General features: G+C 37.8%; 1 protein-coding gene across 33 annotated transcripts in view; it reads right to left on the bottom strand.

The window, feature by feature from the left end:
* Positions 1-518: 518 nt before the first annotated feature.
* Positions 519-17,125, bottom strand: part of ZGRF1 (zinc finger GRF-type containing 1) — a 77,916-nt gene continuing 61,309 nt past the window's right edge. For 24 of the 33 annotated variants that reach the window (XM_084973150.1, XM_084973156.1, XM_084973159.1 and 21 more), the window contains 11 exons: positions 16,346-16,460; positions 13,732-13,994; positions 11,172-11,331; positions 7,616-7,693; positions 7,261-7,408; positions 4,841-4,968; positions 3,677-3,800; positions 2,297-2,473; positions 2,026-2,160; positions 1,058-1,322; positions 519-865 (listed from right to left, as the gene is read on the bottom strand). In XM_084973150.1, coding sequence (XP_084829276.1) covers positions 708-865; positions 1,058-1,322; positions 2,026-2,160; positions 2,297-2,473; positions 3,677-3,800; positions 4,841-4,968; positions 7,261-7,408; positions 7,616-7,693; positions 11,172-11,331; positions 13,732-13,994; positions 16,346-16,460 — 1,751 coding nt within the window. In that variant the 3' untranslated portion in view covers positions 519-707. Of the gene's footprint in view, positions 866-1,057; positions 1,323-2,025; positions 2,161-2,296; positions 2,474-3,676; positions 3,801-4,840; positions 4,969-7,260; positions 7,409-7,615; positions 7,694-8,773; positions 8,936-11,171; positions 11,332-13,731; positions 13,995-16,345; positions 16,461-17,125 lie in introns of those variants that run through there. The other 9 variants (XR_014813149.1, XR_014813147.1, XR_014813150.1 and 6 more) reach the window with 3 other exon arrangements.

Here is a 17,125-nt window from a genome sequence, read left to right as displayed (position 1 = left end):
ATCGAACCCGCAACCTCATGGTTCCTAGTCGGATTCGTTAACCACTGCGCCACGACGAGAACTCCTAATTTTAAATAATATAGTTCAGAAGAAATATGTTGGTATAACTGGGTAGATATGTTTTAACAGATAAGCTTTTGAGAAATTCACTTATGAAGTAACAGTGGTGTTCCCCATGAAGGCTGGTTCCTGCTTCTTATAAAATTCAGTTCTTTAGCAAACAGAAGCCATAATTTTTAGGAAAAAATTAGGTTGTTTTTTTTTTTTTTTTTTTGTCTTTTATCTTTTTAGGGCCACATCTGCGGCATATGAAGTTTCCTAGGCTAGAGGTTGAATTGGAGCTGCAGCTGCCAGCCTACACCACAGCCATGGCAACGCGAGATCCAAGCCACATCTGTGACCTGTAACACAGCTCAAGGCAACCCCGGATCCTTAACCCACTGAATGGTGCCAGGGATTGAACTTGAGTCCTCATGGATGCTAGTCGGGTTCGTTAACCATTGAGCCATGACGGGAACTCCAGAAGAAAATTACTTTTATTACTGAGATTTTATATTACCTTCTACATCTATCTTAATATAGGTAATCATAGTTTTTTTGGAGAGCAAATTTTATATATGTTTAACTTTTTTTTTTTCCAGTAGCAAGGGTTTGGGGGTAATAAAAATGTATAGCATAAAATTAATTTGAATTTATATAAATACAAACTATACTGTTTCTTTTTGTAAATGAGATTTATCTTTGGATTTATCTTTTTCATTCTTTTTCTTTTGTTTTTCTTCTGCTTGTTTTTCAAAATAATCTTTAAGGAGATGGTTGAGCTGTGGTTCATATTGGCTTGCATGTTGCAATCCATCTTCCCTGCCTGAAAAAGATATGAAATATGAGAAAAACACATATTACAGTGGTCTCCATATTATTATTTCAGGGTTCATTTTGGTCATCTCCTACACTGGCAAATTCAGAGCAGTTCCGACCTGAACCACCCCAAGGTCAGTATTCATTCAAAAATAAATTATTTATAATTCATTTACTTATAAATACATTTTTATTTTACCTTCACAGTGTTGGATCACACGCCCCCATAGTCGATTTTTCCTCAAACAGGCCAAATTTCCCACAATCAACAAATGTCTCCTTCCTCTGGTCAATGCAACATTCATTCTTTGTTCTGAATCAATAAATCCTACTTGTCTTGTCCTCACACAGGACAGAATGATGATCTCCTTTTCAGCGCCCTGAAAAGCATCTACTGTGGACACCTGCACAGCTTTCACATTACCAGGATGGTCAAAGTCCAGTGCAGTGAGTAAGTGACAAAGCTGCGGAGGAAAGAGGACAAGGTCATGAGGTGCAGAGATGGTGAAGAACCCACACCTCTCAACCCGCCCGCAGTGGCCCTTGTCATTTAACTAATGGTGAGTGGGTAATTTTTGTTTTCTTTGTTATGAGGCACAGAGATTTGGCTAGTTTCTGACATAACAGGTTAATAACTAGATGATAATGTAAGCTATGAAACAAAATTAAAGTGATGATTGATCTGTTGCTGGGAAGCTCATTTGGATATGCCAATTTAGAGCTGATAAACTAATATGAAGCAAATGAAAAATACTAAAATATAAGTAGTTAGAAGTAACTGGCTTGTGTGTAGATTAATATTTGGTATCTTTGATTTACTGATAAAAAGTAACAATAATGAAATAATATTTTGGAAAATAGATTCAATCCCATCTGTCCCAAAACACAAAGCATACACCATATTTCCTTCCTTCTAATTTGTTTATTTGCATTTTTGCCCCAACAGCTGTAAATGGAATTTAATTAAACCTTGTTAGATTTACATTTAATTATATAGAAAAAAAGCCAGAGTAGGCAAAACTATGAATGCTTCTCTTTTACTACATTAACTACAGTGCCAAAAGTTTTTCAAGCACCAAACCAACACAAACCAAACTACTCTACAAATGTAATAGCAAATATTGTAATATATTTAGTAATATAAATACCATAATATGTAATACAAACCTTGTACATCTGGGATTTGTATAATGTTATCACCCCAATCATAGAGCCTGCTATTCCACTCACAATCAGTGATTGAATCAGCTTGAGTGTAAAAGCAGCTTCTGCTACGTTATGAAAGCTGTTATCTCTTTCGATCTGAAATAAGAAACAGAACCTAAATTATATTTCCCAGAACTGCTACGGAAAGACCAAGATAATCACACAAACACAACATAAAATTAAACCAGGAAACTAAACTGTGTTGACTCTCATCAACGCTAATGCCATTTACCTGTTCCAGCCCTTGAACGTTATAGAAACACAGGGTTGGAAGCCATTCCAATAAAGGGCTCCTCTCTGTTTCTGAAACTCCATTCACGAGGTTTCCTTCATAAAACAGATCATTAGCAATAGCACTGATTGTAGGGTGACAACGGTACTGGGTTCGCAAAAGAACTGGCTTGTGACCCTAAGAAATTTAAGTGCAGAAAAGAAAATAGCATTTTTTTTCTCAAGAGAAAAAAATCCAAAATAATATTTTAAAGTTTAAAAATAATGCCATATTGTGCTCTTAGTAAATAATTATAACTATGATAAAATGGACTATAAATTAAAAGGTTTTTTTTAATTACTAAAAATACTTCCATGGTAAACTCTACCATAAAATTATAAAATATAAAACACGTCAAGTCTTAGATTAACCATCTAATAAGTTTGGTAGCTAACATTAGGCTTTCGTAATCTAAACAGAGTTGGCCTAACACTAAGTTGAAAAGAAATCTGTAAAAAAAAAAACAAAAAAACAAAAAACTTGTTGATAACTCATTAACTTTCCTCCCTGAATACAAGTCATTTTTCATTCTGAATTTTCAAATAACTTTCTTTTCTTTCTTTTTTTTTTTTTTTTTTGTCTTTTTGCCTTTTCTAAGAAGGGCCACTCCTGAGGCATATGGAGGTTCCCAGGCTAGGGGTCCAATCGGAGCTGTAGCCACCGGCCTATGCCAGAGCCACAGCAACGGGGGATCCGAGCTCCGAGCCGCGTTTGCAACCTACACCACAGCTCACAGCAACGCTGGATCTTTAACCCACTGAGCAAGGCCAGGGATCGAACCTGCAACCTTATTGTTCCTAGTCCGATTCATTAACCCCTGAGCCATGATGGGAACTCCTGAATTTTCAAAGAACTTTCTGATTTTGTTAATACATCATAAACCAACTCCCATTTACTTTAGGGTTCTCCTAGAGTATGTTCTTTATTTGCAAAATGTTCTATGACATTGTTTGAACATTTTTAATAGTTACAAGGTACTCTAATAATAATAAATATGTGATAAAATGCAGGATTAGTGATCACATGAACAAAATATCTTCTATGGGGGAAAATATGTGAGAAAATCTATCCCCAAAACTCTTCTGGGGCATAAATTTGTAAAAATACAACCCATCAAATGGAAGAAAATATGTGGAAATCATATGTCTGATAAGGGATTACTATCCAGAATATATGAAAAACTCCTACAACTTAGCAACAAACAACCCAATTCAATATTAGGCAAAAGACTTGAATAGGCATTTCCTAAAGATAAATACATGAAAAGATGCTCAATATCATTAGTCATTAAGGAAACCACAATGAGACACCGCTTCACACCCATTAAGACAGCAATAGTACCATTAAGCAAAGTCGATCAAAAAGAGTTTGTTCCAGTCCATTTTCATGAGCTGCATCAGAACCCTGAATAGTAGGAGGAAGCTGTTTGGGATCTCCAACAAGAATAAGCTTTTCACACTCAAACCTGAAAACAGAATTCTAAATGTTAATCTAAGCAACAAGAAAAACATGCATTGACATCATTTATTGCACTATTTTCTAAAATGTATTTCAAAGAATTTGAATATCATGAAGCATTCTGAGAACTAACAAGGCTTTATAATGCTAATAAGTATATTAAAAGGCTTTAAAAAATTATGCAGTGAAGAATCCTTTACATAATTTTGGATTTAACAAAGTATGTAATCTGTTTAGTGTACAGAGGTGCTCCACAAGTATTCCACCTATATTTGCAAATAACAAATAATTATATATATGTATGAATATTACTCAGCCATTAAAAGAATGAAATAATGCCACTTGTAGCAAAATGGATGGACCTAGAGATTATCATACTAAGAGAAGAATGGCAAATATCATTTTCTGTCATTTACATGTAGAATCTAAAATATGACACATATCAACCTATCTATGAAACAAAAACAGATTCACAGATATAGAGAACAGACTTGTTGCCAAGGGGAACTGGGTGGGGGAGGGAAGAATTGGGAGTATGCAGTTAGCAGATGCAAACTCTTACATACAGAATGGATAAACAAAGTCCTACTATATAACACAGGGAACCATATTTAATATCCTGTTACGTAACCATAATAGAAAAGAATATGAAAAAAGTATAACCGAGTCACTTTCCTGTTCAGAAGAAATTAACACATTATAAATCAACTACACTTCAATAAAATTTTTTAAAAACAAAGAAAGTAAAAAAAGAAAAGAGGCACCTTTAATCTGGTTGAGAAATCTTCAAGGTTCCAATAGAATCCTAGTACTAGAACTTTCAAGGCTTTAAGAATTATGTGATCCAAATGTCTAAACTGTGATCTCACAAAATTTTGATATATTAACCCCCCAAATTTTCTTCTGCTTTAAAAAAAAAAAAAAAAAAAACAGCTAAGCACTTGCATTGCTAGGAATTTTCACAAAAGTTTGGTAAGTTTAAACTGAGGAAATGTTTGAAATAATTGTAACATCTGAGTGCCTTTGGGAAAGAATCTTATGGGTTACCTTGCAATGGGAAGGAGAGAAGCTGGTTCGGTTATTTGGCTACACTCATCCAGTACAACCACAGGAAATTTAAGGTCATTCATGCATGGAAATGGGCAGGCTGCACAGGTAACTCCAACTACTCGAACCTTTATTACAATAAGAATGTTATTAACAACTATTTTTAAAAATTCAGAAATTGACAGAACATTGTACAGAAATTGAAAGAACATTGTAAATCAACTATAATAAAAAAATTTTAAATTATGTATACATGTATGTGTAACTGGGTCCCCATGCTGTACAGTGGGGGGGGGGAAAGGGTGTTGGGGAAATAACAATAAAAAAATAAATTTAAAAAATAATTTTAAAATTAAAAAAACAGGAAAAAAATTAAGAGAATATATTTACCAAACAACTTGTAGGCTAAAATAAAAAATGACCTACTCTTTTTTCTTTGGTCTTTTTAGGGCTATAACCGCAGCATATGGAAGTAGGCCAGTGGTCGAACTGGAGCTACACTGCTGCCCTATGCCACAGCCACAGCCACAGCCATGGCAGACCCAAGCCACGTCTGCGACCTACACCACAGCTCACAGCAACACCGGATTCTTGACTCACTGAGCGAGACCAAGGATGGAACTTGTGTCCTCAGATTCGTTTCCACTGAGCCACAATGGGAACTCCAGAAATGAGCTACTCTTAACATAATTACTCACAATCAGAAGTCATAGACCACTTTACCTCCACATTTTCATTATTCTCACATAAGCAATGGAAATTCTTCTAAGAGAGTTTTCACTGATGAACAGGTGATACCAGTGAGCAATAGTAACTGGGCTTCCACTTAGAAAATTATTAAAGAAACCACTAGTAATTATTCTCAGTATCAGTATGTTGGATAAGAACATAAAATGGTAAGTAGTTCACGTAAATGACTAACTTGCATTAATCGAACACAGTCAAACTAATTTGGTTGGGGAGAAGGGAAGAAAGTCATATCCATAATTGAGATAAAAAAAGCTAGTCTGAAGCCTTCTGAGGGCTTCTAGCACCAAAACTTGGAGAACGGTTACTACTTCCAACTCTCCCTCCTTCCCGAGAGTGTTGCTCATCCACAGCCTCTGCTGTGGCTGTGCGTACTGCCAAAGAAGCAGGTGGAGTCTATTTCCCTTCCCTAATGTGCTAGGCTTGGCCATGGAACCTGTTACAGCAAAGGGAATGTGAGCGGACATGATAGGAATAGAAATGTTCCATTATTTGTGTGACCTAGCCTGCCCTGCTGTACTTCTGCCACCTGTCAGGAGACAGCCATCATGCCACACACAACTGTCCTCAGAACGAGAGGCTTGACCCATCACTTCAAGCTGAGCCACACCAATTAACCGGTAGCATGATTAAATTTCTTGCCTTAAATTTTTGAGATTTTGTTTGTTAAGCAGCATTTCAACAACAGCTGATCAAAACAGGGTCCCAAGTAGGTTGATTGTCTGAAATCTCTTGCAGAAAGTGACCAGTGTCCACCTGGTCCAACCTCTTCTCCTCCACTAGCTGTTCTTTCCCCCATGCTCTCCTTGCACAGGAGAAAGCAACTAAATGACTTCTTTCTCTCCCTCCCAGCTGATGCCCAGGCTGGCTGGATCAGAACTTGATAAAGGAGATGATGCTATCTGTTTTAGCTGGGGATCCTATGCGTCCAGTGTTGGCTCCCAATACCTGGGAGTAAATGAGCCTCCTAGATTCTTGGGAGAGATTTCAGACACACCCTGAAAGCCTTGATTTTCTAGGAAAGCACCAAAAATAAATTTCGCTTGGATAGTCTGTCCGGTGTCAGACTTTCTCTTCCTGTGTTTCTCCTAGAAAAAATCCAAGTTTCATTTAATTTGCCAGGAATTTATTCCCACCTCTTCACTCTCCTCTTAAGTCTATAAAAAAGATACATATATAAGAAGAAAGAAAAGATGCCTCTGTCCTGATGAGTTGGATGTGTTCACAAATTTGAAGAATGCCTTGCAATAAAATAAAAAGTGTAGGAATTTCTGTTGTGGCTCAGTGGGTTAAGAACCTGACTGCTAACCATGAGGATGGGGATTTGATCCCTGGCCCCCTTCAGTGGGTTAAGGATCTGGCATTGCTGTGAGCTGTGGTGTAGGTTGCAGACACAGCTCGGATCTGGCGTTGCTGTGACTGTGGCACAGGTCGGCAGCTGTAGCTCTGATTTGACCCCTCGCCTGGGAACCTCCCTATGCGGCCTTAAAAAGAAAAAAAAGAAAAAAAATAAAAGGTGCACTGCATAGACATGCACTTTTGTTGATTCTAAACTATCTCAGTCATTTGTTTTATTTAAGGGTAATAAACAGGAATAATATCGCTAACAACAGGAACAAAAGGAATCTGAATATTATAAATTAAATAAACAGACTGAAGCTGTTTCCCCTCACCTGCTTCAGCAGGGTTTTATTGGTCCCCAGTTTATGTTGCTCAATACTTTTTCTCACATAGACTCTTTCCACAGGAGTCAGGTCTTCCTTCATGAGTGTATGTAGTTCTTTTAATTGTTCATTTTCATTTTCTGAGCCAGCATGCAAACTTAAAAAATGATTACATAAAAGAACACCCTTTTATTCTGTTTTCATCATATCACCAAAAAGTAAAATATAGATTTCCTTAAATTAACCAGGAGAAACATAAGGCTTTCTCTACTCTTCTTCAATAACCAAACTTCAAAGTAAGAGCTATATACAATTAGTATACTTCTGTGAACATTCTGTGACTTTGGGAATTTAGCATTCTTACCTGTAAGGTAAAATTGGCTTGGCAATCTTCCTGACACTCCCAACTCTGACAAACTTTTCAAACCCAAGACTAAGAAGCCTTTGAAGAAAACAAGGTAAAATAGACACTGTTAATTTAGATACTATAATATGGAACAAAGTTCATATATACATTATTAAAGTTAGCTTTGTATAACAGTACATTTTATAGTTACATAGATCAATGTGAAATGCCTAAACTCAAAGTAAATACAATACAGCTGAAGACCTTTTTATAAAATGTACCTCAGGCATTCCCGTCATGGCACAGTGGAAATGAATCCAACTAGGAACCATGAGGTTTGATCCCTGGCCTTGCTCAATGGGTTAAGGATTCAGTATTGCCGAGAGCTATGGCATAGGTCACAGACATGGCTCGGATGCCAAGTTGCAGTGGCTGTGGCATAAGCCAGCAGCTGTAGCTTTGACTGGACCCCCTAGCCTGGGAATCTCCATATGCCAGGTGCAGCCCTAAAAAGCAAAATAAAAATAGACATAAAATGTATCTCAGAATTTTTGTGTTGAAGGATCATTAAATGTTCACGTTAGAATTTATCACAAATGAAAGTGCCCCTGTAGACATAACATGGAAAGTAAGAGCTATCATATTTAGCATCAAGACTTAAGAGGAAGGGTGTCAGCCTTTTTACATACATGACCTTGTTAAATACTCATTACAGTTTCCCACAATATCTCATCTTAGAGATGAGGACCCTGAAACTTAGAAGTCAGTTATTTGGCTGAGGCCACATAGCAGAGGAGTCAGCCACGATTCAAACCTAGGCAAGTCTACCTCAGAGGCTATCGGTGATGGTTCTGTGTGCATTACTTCCAGGGAGCGCTTTGTGAAGCAGGGGCCCCCACCTGCCCTTCCCTCTCACGTGTCTTAGAGCTTAAGCTCTAGGTTGGGAACAGAGGAGAAGCTCAGTGAACATCTGATCTTCTCAAACATCTTCTACCACCTCAAGTGGGAAATAAAGAGTGGAAAACTAAAGAAACTATAGCTCTCCCAACACAGTTTTTCCCAAATAATTTTGAAGCAATGTATCTGTCAATACATGAATAGATTTCAATTTTTGGATTTTTCAGTTTACATCTTGAAAAACAGTCAGCTATGTTTCAGTCTGAAAAACTAGTTTACCTTTTTTTCAGTGTAAATTTGTGTTAATTCTCTGCTAATGTACAGTATCCTCCATCATACCATGGGGCAAAAAAATGTTTTTTTCCCAAGAAACTCTCTGTCTTGTTCTGTCCATTACAATTGAAATGCATCGTCCAAGTGCACGGCTAAATGCTGGTAGCTCTGTGTGAAGAAATGTACAGGTCCAGTACATACAGTTCTATGTAACCGTAGATATGAATTCCTCAGGTCCGCATCTGAACATTAAAGAATATCTTCTAAATGTTTTCTGTTACCTTTCAGTAGTCAGTACTTACCTGCCCTTTTCTTCTAGCTTCTGGAGTCTTCTTTTTGTAATTTTTTTTTTTTTTTTTGTCTTTTTGCTTTTTCTAGGGCTGCTCCCACGGCATATGGAGGTTCCCAGGCTAGGGGTTGAATCAGAGTTGTAGCTGCCAGCCTATGCCAGAGCCACAGCAACGCTGGATCCGAGCCGCGTCTGCAACCTACACCACAGCTCATGGCAATGCCGGATCGTTAACCCACTGAGCAAGGCCAGGCATCGAACCCGAAACCTCATGGTTTCTAGTCGGATTCGTTAACCACTGTGCCACGACGGGAACTCCTTGATTCTTCTTTTCTAACAGTCTACAATGAAATTTTAATCTCAGGCTAAACAATCTAAAGATCTTTCCTGCTTAGTCCCCAGGTTACTTCGCATTGAAGTTACTTGAATCAAAAAATGTCCTCACCCACTGTTTTAGATTACTTAGAAGAGTACACACAGAAACCTTCTATATTAAGAAGGTTTAAAATGTTCATTCATATTTTTTATTCTAGGTCTAGACTTTTTCCTCAGAGAGAATCAGAAATGGAGACAAAGATTTATGTTTAAGGATATTGGTTGCAATATTATTTATAATGGCAAAAAATTGGAAAGAACTTAAAGAGCTATAAAAAATTTTAGTTGCTAAGATTTAATACCACAGAGAATCTGAGTTTAAAAAAAAGGGGGGGGAGTTCCCATTGTGGCTCAGCAGGTTAAAAATTTGACTGGTATCCATGAGGATGTGGGTTCGATCACTGGACTTGGTCAGTGGGTTAAGGATGCAGGGTTGCCACAAGCTGCAGAGTGGGTTGCAGATGCAGCTTGGATCTGGTGTTGCTGTTGCTGTGGCTGTGACATAGGCGGGCAGCTGCAGCTCTGAAGCGACCCCTAGCCTGGGAACTTCCATATGCCACAGATGCAACCCTAAAATAAAAACAAAAAAACAGGGCACAAAACAATATATACTGTTGAATACCAAGTTTAGAAAACAAAATGAGTGTGTGGTATATATATATATATATATATATATAAAGTCTATAACTATAATTATTTGCATATTTTCTATTATAAGCGTTAGGTAACTGTAAAAGTTCATTTTAAAAAATCTTACTTTTATAAATAAGTAAATAAGTGATTAGGTTCACCTAATCAAATTTCATAATTTATGTTGAAACTCATATCATTAAACATTGGAATATTGGTAAAATATTAATATTATATTTTCTTTGCATTTTTAATAAAATCTTACACAAAATTTTTATACCTGTAGAAGAGATTGTTCATTGTCTTCCATGAAACAGTAACAGACTAACTTATTAGTTTGTAAGTAGGATAAAAATCAAACACAAAACCTGATGATTTTGGTACCAGGATGGGATAAAAATAATACTAAAAGTAGATCTCTCTAATTGAGACCAAGAACATAATTTAAACTGTTCAGCTATTTTACTATTATTTTACTATACAGGCAGGTGGAAAGAGAATAACATATAACTTGGTTCTACAATATTAGCCTACTTCCAAGGTAACCACCCCAAACTCTTGGGTCAGGGACAAAGGACTTTTACTCATGGCACAGGAAGCAGCATAAGCACCAACATTTCAACAGTGGTCCACAAGACAAATGCCTACACTGCAATGGACTGAGTTGTAGGAAAAAACACTGAACTCGGGGATCCACTATTTTTATAACAAGCAGTAAGCACCCTGCACTCTGTCCTGGGGGGAGACATTACCTCACCGGTCAAGGTTGCTTACTGCAAATACAATCCGAAGCAATGTGCTGAGTAAGAGTGGTCAGAGCCTTGTATGGTAGATTGCCTCCCCCAGCAATACACATTCTTGGCTGGACTCAAATTTTCACATGAGATCCCATCTTTGTGCCAAAATTGTCAGTTTTTGTATTTGATTATATCCTACTCACAAAAACTAATAAGTTAGCCTGTTACTGTTTCATGGATGCTGGTTCTTGCATCAGAGACAAAGGCCTTGCATTTTTGGCAGACCCAGTAAAAAGGAGCAAGGCCCATGGTAGACTGCTTCTCTCAAAAACAACCTAAAACCTAGGTACTTAAATACACCCGCCATACCTACCCAAGAAGTACTCTGTCAACAGCTACATTAGTAGAAGAAGAAATCAGAAGTTTCCAAGGTCTTCCATTTCCAACTGCAAGAGCTTCACTCTTTTCAAATAGCTGAACAAAAAACAAAATCACCACTGCCAGCAAATAACTTTTTCCTGCTCCAAAAACACCTAATTGTTTTGAAGGAAGGGGGGAAAAAATAAAAGCAATTTTATCATAAATAAATCTCTGAAAAGTACAACAAATATTTTATCCACCTATCTTGCTCTCTCCTTGGATTTACTCAAAAGTATTAGTTGAATGCTTATTATGTTCTTAATTAGTACAATGGATAAATATATAAATAAATATTCAAAAGACCTCCACATTTAAGGAGGCCATGGTATATTTAGGAAGGCAGACAAGTAAAGGAAAATGATAATATAGTAACGTTGCTGGGTATCAAAAAAAGAACATCTCTCTCTGCTTTGGTGGACATGGGAATGCTTCCTAAAAATAAAGGTCATTCTATGCAGAGGTATGACAAAGCATGTAGTTTATAAGTATTTCTTTTCTTTCTTTCTTTCTTTCTTTTTTTTTTTTTTTTTTTGGCTGCCTCGAGACACATGGGGTTCCCAGGCCAGGGATAGAACCTGCATTCCAGTGCCCCCAAGATGCTGCCGATCCGTTGCACCACAGCAGGACCTCTCTCCCTCCCTCCATCCCTCCTTCCTTCCTTCCTTTCGACATGCGTGCAGCATGTGGAAGTTCCCAGGCCAGGGATCGAACCTATACCACAGCAACGACCCAAGCTGCTATAGTGACCACATTGGATTCTTAACCCACCGCACCACAAGAGAACTCCCTGATTACAGCGTATAACAAATAGGCAAGAGACAAGGTATGTGACAAGGTAGGCAAAGGGATAAATCACAAGAGTTCTGCTTGCTATGGCTAGGAGTGTGAATTGTATCTTAAAAGCCAAGGGAAATCAATGAACAATTTTAAGCAATGGAATTGACTTCAATCAGATTTGTGTTTTAGGGAGGTGGGGGGGATGCGCTGGGGTTGTGGGATGGAAATCCTATAAAACTGGATTGTGATGATCATTGTACAACTATAAATGTAATAAATTCATTGAGTAGTAAAAAATACAATTTGCCAAAAAAAAGATTTGTTTTAAAAAAACTACTTGAGTGAAAATATAAAGAAAGGTAAAACTAAAGGTAGATCAATTCGAAATCTATGTGAGATAATCATAACAATAATACACTCTAACTTTACTTAAAGTGCTTCTTATGTGCCAGGCACCATTCTAAGCCCTTTACCTATATTAACTCATTTAATACTTCAAACCTATGAGACAGATGCTATTACAAACCCCATTTTACAAAGTAGGGAATTAGAGCTAAGAGAACTCACACTCTCAATAGGGTATGGGGAGGTGTGGTGAAGTCTTGGATCAAGCAGGAGCAAATGAGTTGGAGAGGAGAGAATCAATATGAAAAACAGGTAGAAACTGGAAGGGACAGCTCAGTGATCTGCTGCCGGGGGGGGTGGGGGTGGGCAAGAGTGATGGAGGAAGATTAAGAGAAAGTCACTTAATCTAGGGAGAAAGAATAATTATCTAGGACGATTCCCAAATGTCTAGCTTGGTCAACAGAGTAGAAACGATACGAATACTTAAAACAGGACAAAACAGGAGTTCCTGTCGTGGCTCAGTGGTTAATGAATCTGACTAGGAACCATGAGGCTGCAGGTTCAATCCCTGGCCTTGCTCAGTGGGTTAAGGATCCAGCGTTGCTGTGAGCTGTGGTGTAGGTCACAGACAAGGCTCGGATCCCACGTTGCCGTGGCTCTGGCGCAGGCCGGCGGCTACAGCTCTGATTAGACCCCTAGCCTGGGAACCTCCATATGCTGTGGGAGCGGCCCTAGAAAAGGCAAAAAGACCAAAAAGAAAAAAAGAAAAACAATAATAAAATAAAATAGGACAAAATGTATGATCAGCTTTGGGGAAGAAGTCTGTGAAACAAAATGAATTGGAGGTAACCAATTCCAGACAAAAGTATTAGCTCTGAAGAGGGCAAAGCAAAGCTCTTTCACTGGGACAGAACCAACAGAGCAGGAAGAGGCCCAGACTTCATTAAGTTCGAAGAGGGCAGGACACTGAAATGAGTTTCTGTTACGAACTGCATTTCCTGTTTCAGAGGCAAGATCAATTTCAGAAAGAGAGCTGGACAGAGGCAAGGATGGGGTTATAAGACCGAAGGTTTGGACTAGCCACTATGAAGGATGAAGAGTGAGCTGACTAGGAATTAATTCATTCAATAATAGTAACATGTAGATGTCTAGATCGAATGTGGTACTTTGATAATAATGAGAGTATAATGTTATTCATTCATCAGATATGCCACCTAGTCTCCCTTTTAGGGTGGTCAGTTCTCCTCCCACCTAATAGTTTACTAAAGGGGCTCAAATTCGAAAAATCTATTCTGGAATCTTGTTTGACTAGGAAATTACAAGTGAGTAGACAGAGTTACGAAAGCTTACACAATGCATTTAATAGAACTGTTTTCTTTTTTGCTTCTTACCATGTATGATCGTGATTGGGAGGGTGTGAGTTCCCAGTTCCTTCACTTCTTCAGCACTTCCTTGTGATGCCATCATTTGCGCTATCTGAATTAGGGCGGTAGCTTGATCCTTGTTTAACTTGTGTGCGTGAATTAACTCACCAGCTAACTGCAGCGTTGCTCCTATACTGAGCAGTTCAAATTTTGTATTGATATTTGAGAAGGCTGGTGGGATAAATTTTCTCTTATTGACTCTCTTGTTGCTCACTATAGCTGATGAAGACCTAGGTAAAAAGACAGCAAATAAAATTTTTTCTTAAATGAGGGGCTTTTGAAATAGGGAAGTAGATCTATTCATAATAGCCTGCACTTTATAAGCATTACAGAGAACATTTTTTTGCAGATACAAATGCATATACACCCCAATTTGGAGGAGGGTAGAAGAGAAGAAAACTAACATTTATTGAAAACCTACTATATGCTGGCATTACACTAAGCATTTTACATATCAATTGATGTAATCTTGACAATACTAAATAGTTAATTATCTCAAATAGAGATACAGAAACATTAACATTTTTCCCCAAAAAGCACATAGCTAGTAAGTGTTTTATATTGACTTTAAAGCCCATCTTCCAATAAACAAAACTTGGATAATTAATATAGTCTCCAATTAAAACTTAATTAATATAGCCTCCAGGTAAAACTGCAATAAGTTGGTTTTATTTCTATTTCTATTAAGACTGAATTCATTTCAAAGTAGATAAATAACAAAATGGATATTGATTTTTTTTTTCCTAGAACTTCGCTGTGGTGAAAAAAATGAAACAACATTCCCCTTGTGGCTCAGGAGGTTACAAACCCAACTAGGATCCACGAGGATGCAAGTTTGATCTCTGGACCCACTCAGTGGGTTAAGGATCCGGTGATGCCATGAGCTGTGGTGTGGGTTGCAGACAAAGCTCAGATCTGGCACTGCAGTGGCTGTGGTGTAGGCCAGCACCTGCAGCTGATTCAACCCCTAGCCTAGGAACTTCCATATACTGGAGGTGTGGTCCTAAAAAGACAAAAAAAAAACAAAAACAAACAAAAAAAAAAAACCCAAATTAGAAACCAGGCTTTTTTGGAGTTCCCGTCGCGGCTCAGTGGTTAACAAATCCAACTAGGAACCATGAGGTTGTGGGTTCCATCCCTGGCCTTGCTCAGTGGGTTAAGGATCCAGCGTTGCTGTTAGCTGTGATGTAGGTCACAGGTACGGCTTGGATCCCAAGTTGCTGTGGCTCTGGTGTAGGCTGGGCGGCCACAGCTCCGATTAGACCCCTAGCCTGGGAACCTCCATATGCCTCAGGAGCGGCCCAAGAAATGGCCAAAAAGACCAAAAAACAAAACAAAACAAACAAAAAAACTAGGCTTTTTCTATCATTTTCATGAATTCAATATAATGTTACTTCTAATTTTTAAAAAAGGGGGCATGGGAGTTCCTGCTGTGGCACAGTAGGTTAATGATCTGGCTTGTTTCTGTGGCGATGCTGGTTTGATCCCCAGCCCAGTGCAGTAGGTTAAGGATCTGGCATTGCTGCAGCTGTGGCATAGGTCGCAGCTCAAGCTTGGATTTGATCCCAGGAACTTCCATATGCTGTGGGGGCAGCTGAAAAAGAAAAATAAATAAATAAAAAGGGGGCATGGTGCTTGAGAAATTAAAAATAAAATTTCATCAAGAATGAAATTAGTCAAAGTTCCTGTTGTGGCATAGCAGAAATGAATCCGGCTAGTATCCATGACGATGCAGGTTCGATGCTTCACTCAGTGGGTTAAGGATCCGGTGTTGTGGTGAGATGTGGTGTGGGTTGCAGACGCTGCTCGGGTCTGGCATTGCTGTGGCTGTGGCCGGCTGCTGCAGCTCTGATTCAACCCCTTGCCTGGGAACTTCCATATGCAGTGGGTGTGGCCCTATAAAGAAAAAAAAAAAAAAAGAATACAATTTGTACCAATATATATACTAAATTCAAGCTGTAAAATGATTTTAAAATAATTCTTTTAAATGTTAAATAATTTGTGACATAAAAATAGAGATAAATAAAAAAATTAAAATATTCAAAAGATTCTTAAGAAATTGTTCCTGGACAAAAGAAAAATTTTACAGTAACACTTATTACCCCACACACCATAAATAAATGGGAAGATGAATGGATGGATTGTTGGGAAATGTGTATTCCCCTTTCTCTTATTTATTTATTTACTTTTTGGTCTTTTTTTTAGGGCCGCACCCATGGCATATGGATGTTCCCAAGCTAGGGGTTGAATCGAAGCTACAGCTGCCATCCTACACCACAGCCACAGAAATGCCAGATCCAAGCCTCGTCTGCGACCCACACCACAGCTCACAGCAACGCCAGGTCCTTAACCCATTGATAGAACCCCCATCCCCATGGATGCTAGTCAGGTTCATTATCTGCTGAGCCACAATGGGAACTCCTCTCTTTTTAACTACTGATAAACAGTAATCTCATAACCCCTGAAAAAAAAAAACACTTTGTTAGCAACAATTTATGTAATGTACTTTTACTGCATTTTCATCATCACGATTAGTCACCATTTCTGAAGACCAATGACCCAAAGGTAAATAATGACTTACATTGTTAACAGGTTCTGTGTTAGAGGCAGAGTAGTTGGATTAAAGTAGTCCTGAATATTTTTCAAAGTGGTCAGCTCCGTGCTAGCATTACAAACCAATAATGCATGGACCAATGCTGTAGAGAGAATGAAGAAAATGAACATTTAATGTAAATAAAATGGGCCAGTAAAAAAACTACTTAACTACCTGCTCATTTATACCTTGCATAACTTAAATCAAATTTGGATTTCCACACATTAGTTAATGAAAAAGAACAACTGCTTAGAGTTAGTGGGGGGGTGACACCGCTAATAGCCAGCAAGCAGTTCAATTTTATCAGCATAGCATAATGTACAGTAGTGTGTGTGTGTAATTTTTGAACATTTTCTTATATTTCTTCCTCGATTATTTTATAGAAATATATGGAAAGCAGAAAACGAGAATGTTATTATTGCTGAGGAAATTACAGCAACAAATAGGACAATATAAATTTGAAAAATAATAAATGTTCACTTAATTAGGCTCAACCTGACTGACTAGGTTTATTCAGTTCTGAAAGAAAAAGAATCAAGTTAGAAATATCTATGAAATACCTGAAATGAGTCATTAAATGCTGTCTTTAGTTATGGACCAAATTCAACCATCAGAAATTATTCCAGAGATCAAAATATATAGAGAAATCTACAGATTCACAGAACTGGATAGGGATTCAGCTTACTAAGACTTCCTTTATTAAAAGAAAAATAAGGTTCATAGCTTACTGTTTTATTAAGAATTTCTCCAGAAAAAATGATAAAATAC

Source organism: Sus scrofa, chromosome 8 (genome assembly GCF_054392235.1).
Source record: "Sus scrofa isolate SSC_HxYL_T2T_F1_AM1 chromosome 8, Sscrofa_HxYL_maternal_Yorkshire_Landrace_v2.0, whole genome shotgun sequence".
NCBI lineage: Eukaryota > Metazoa > Chordata > Mammalia > Artiodactyla > Suidae > Sus > Sus scrofa.
This window is presented reverse-complemented; position numbering and strand designations above follow the sequence as displayed.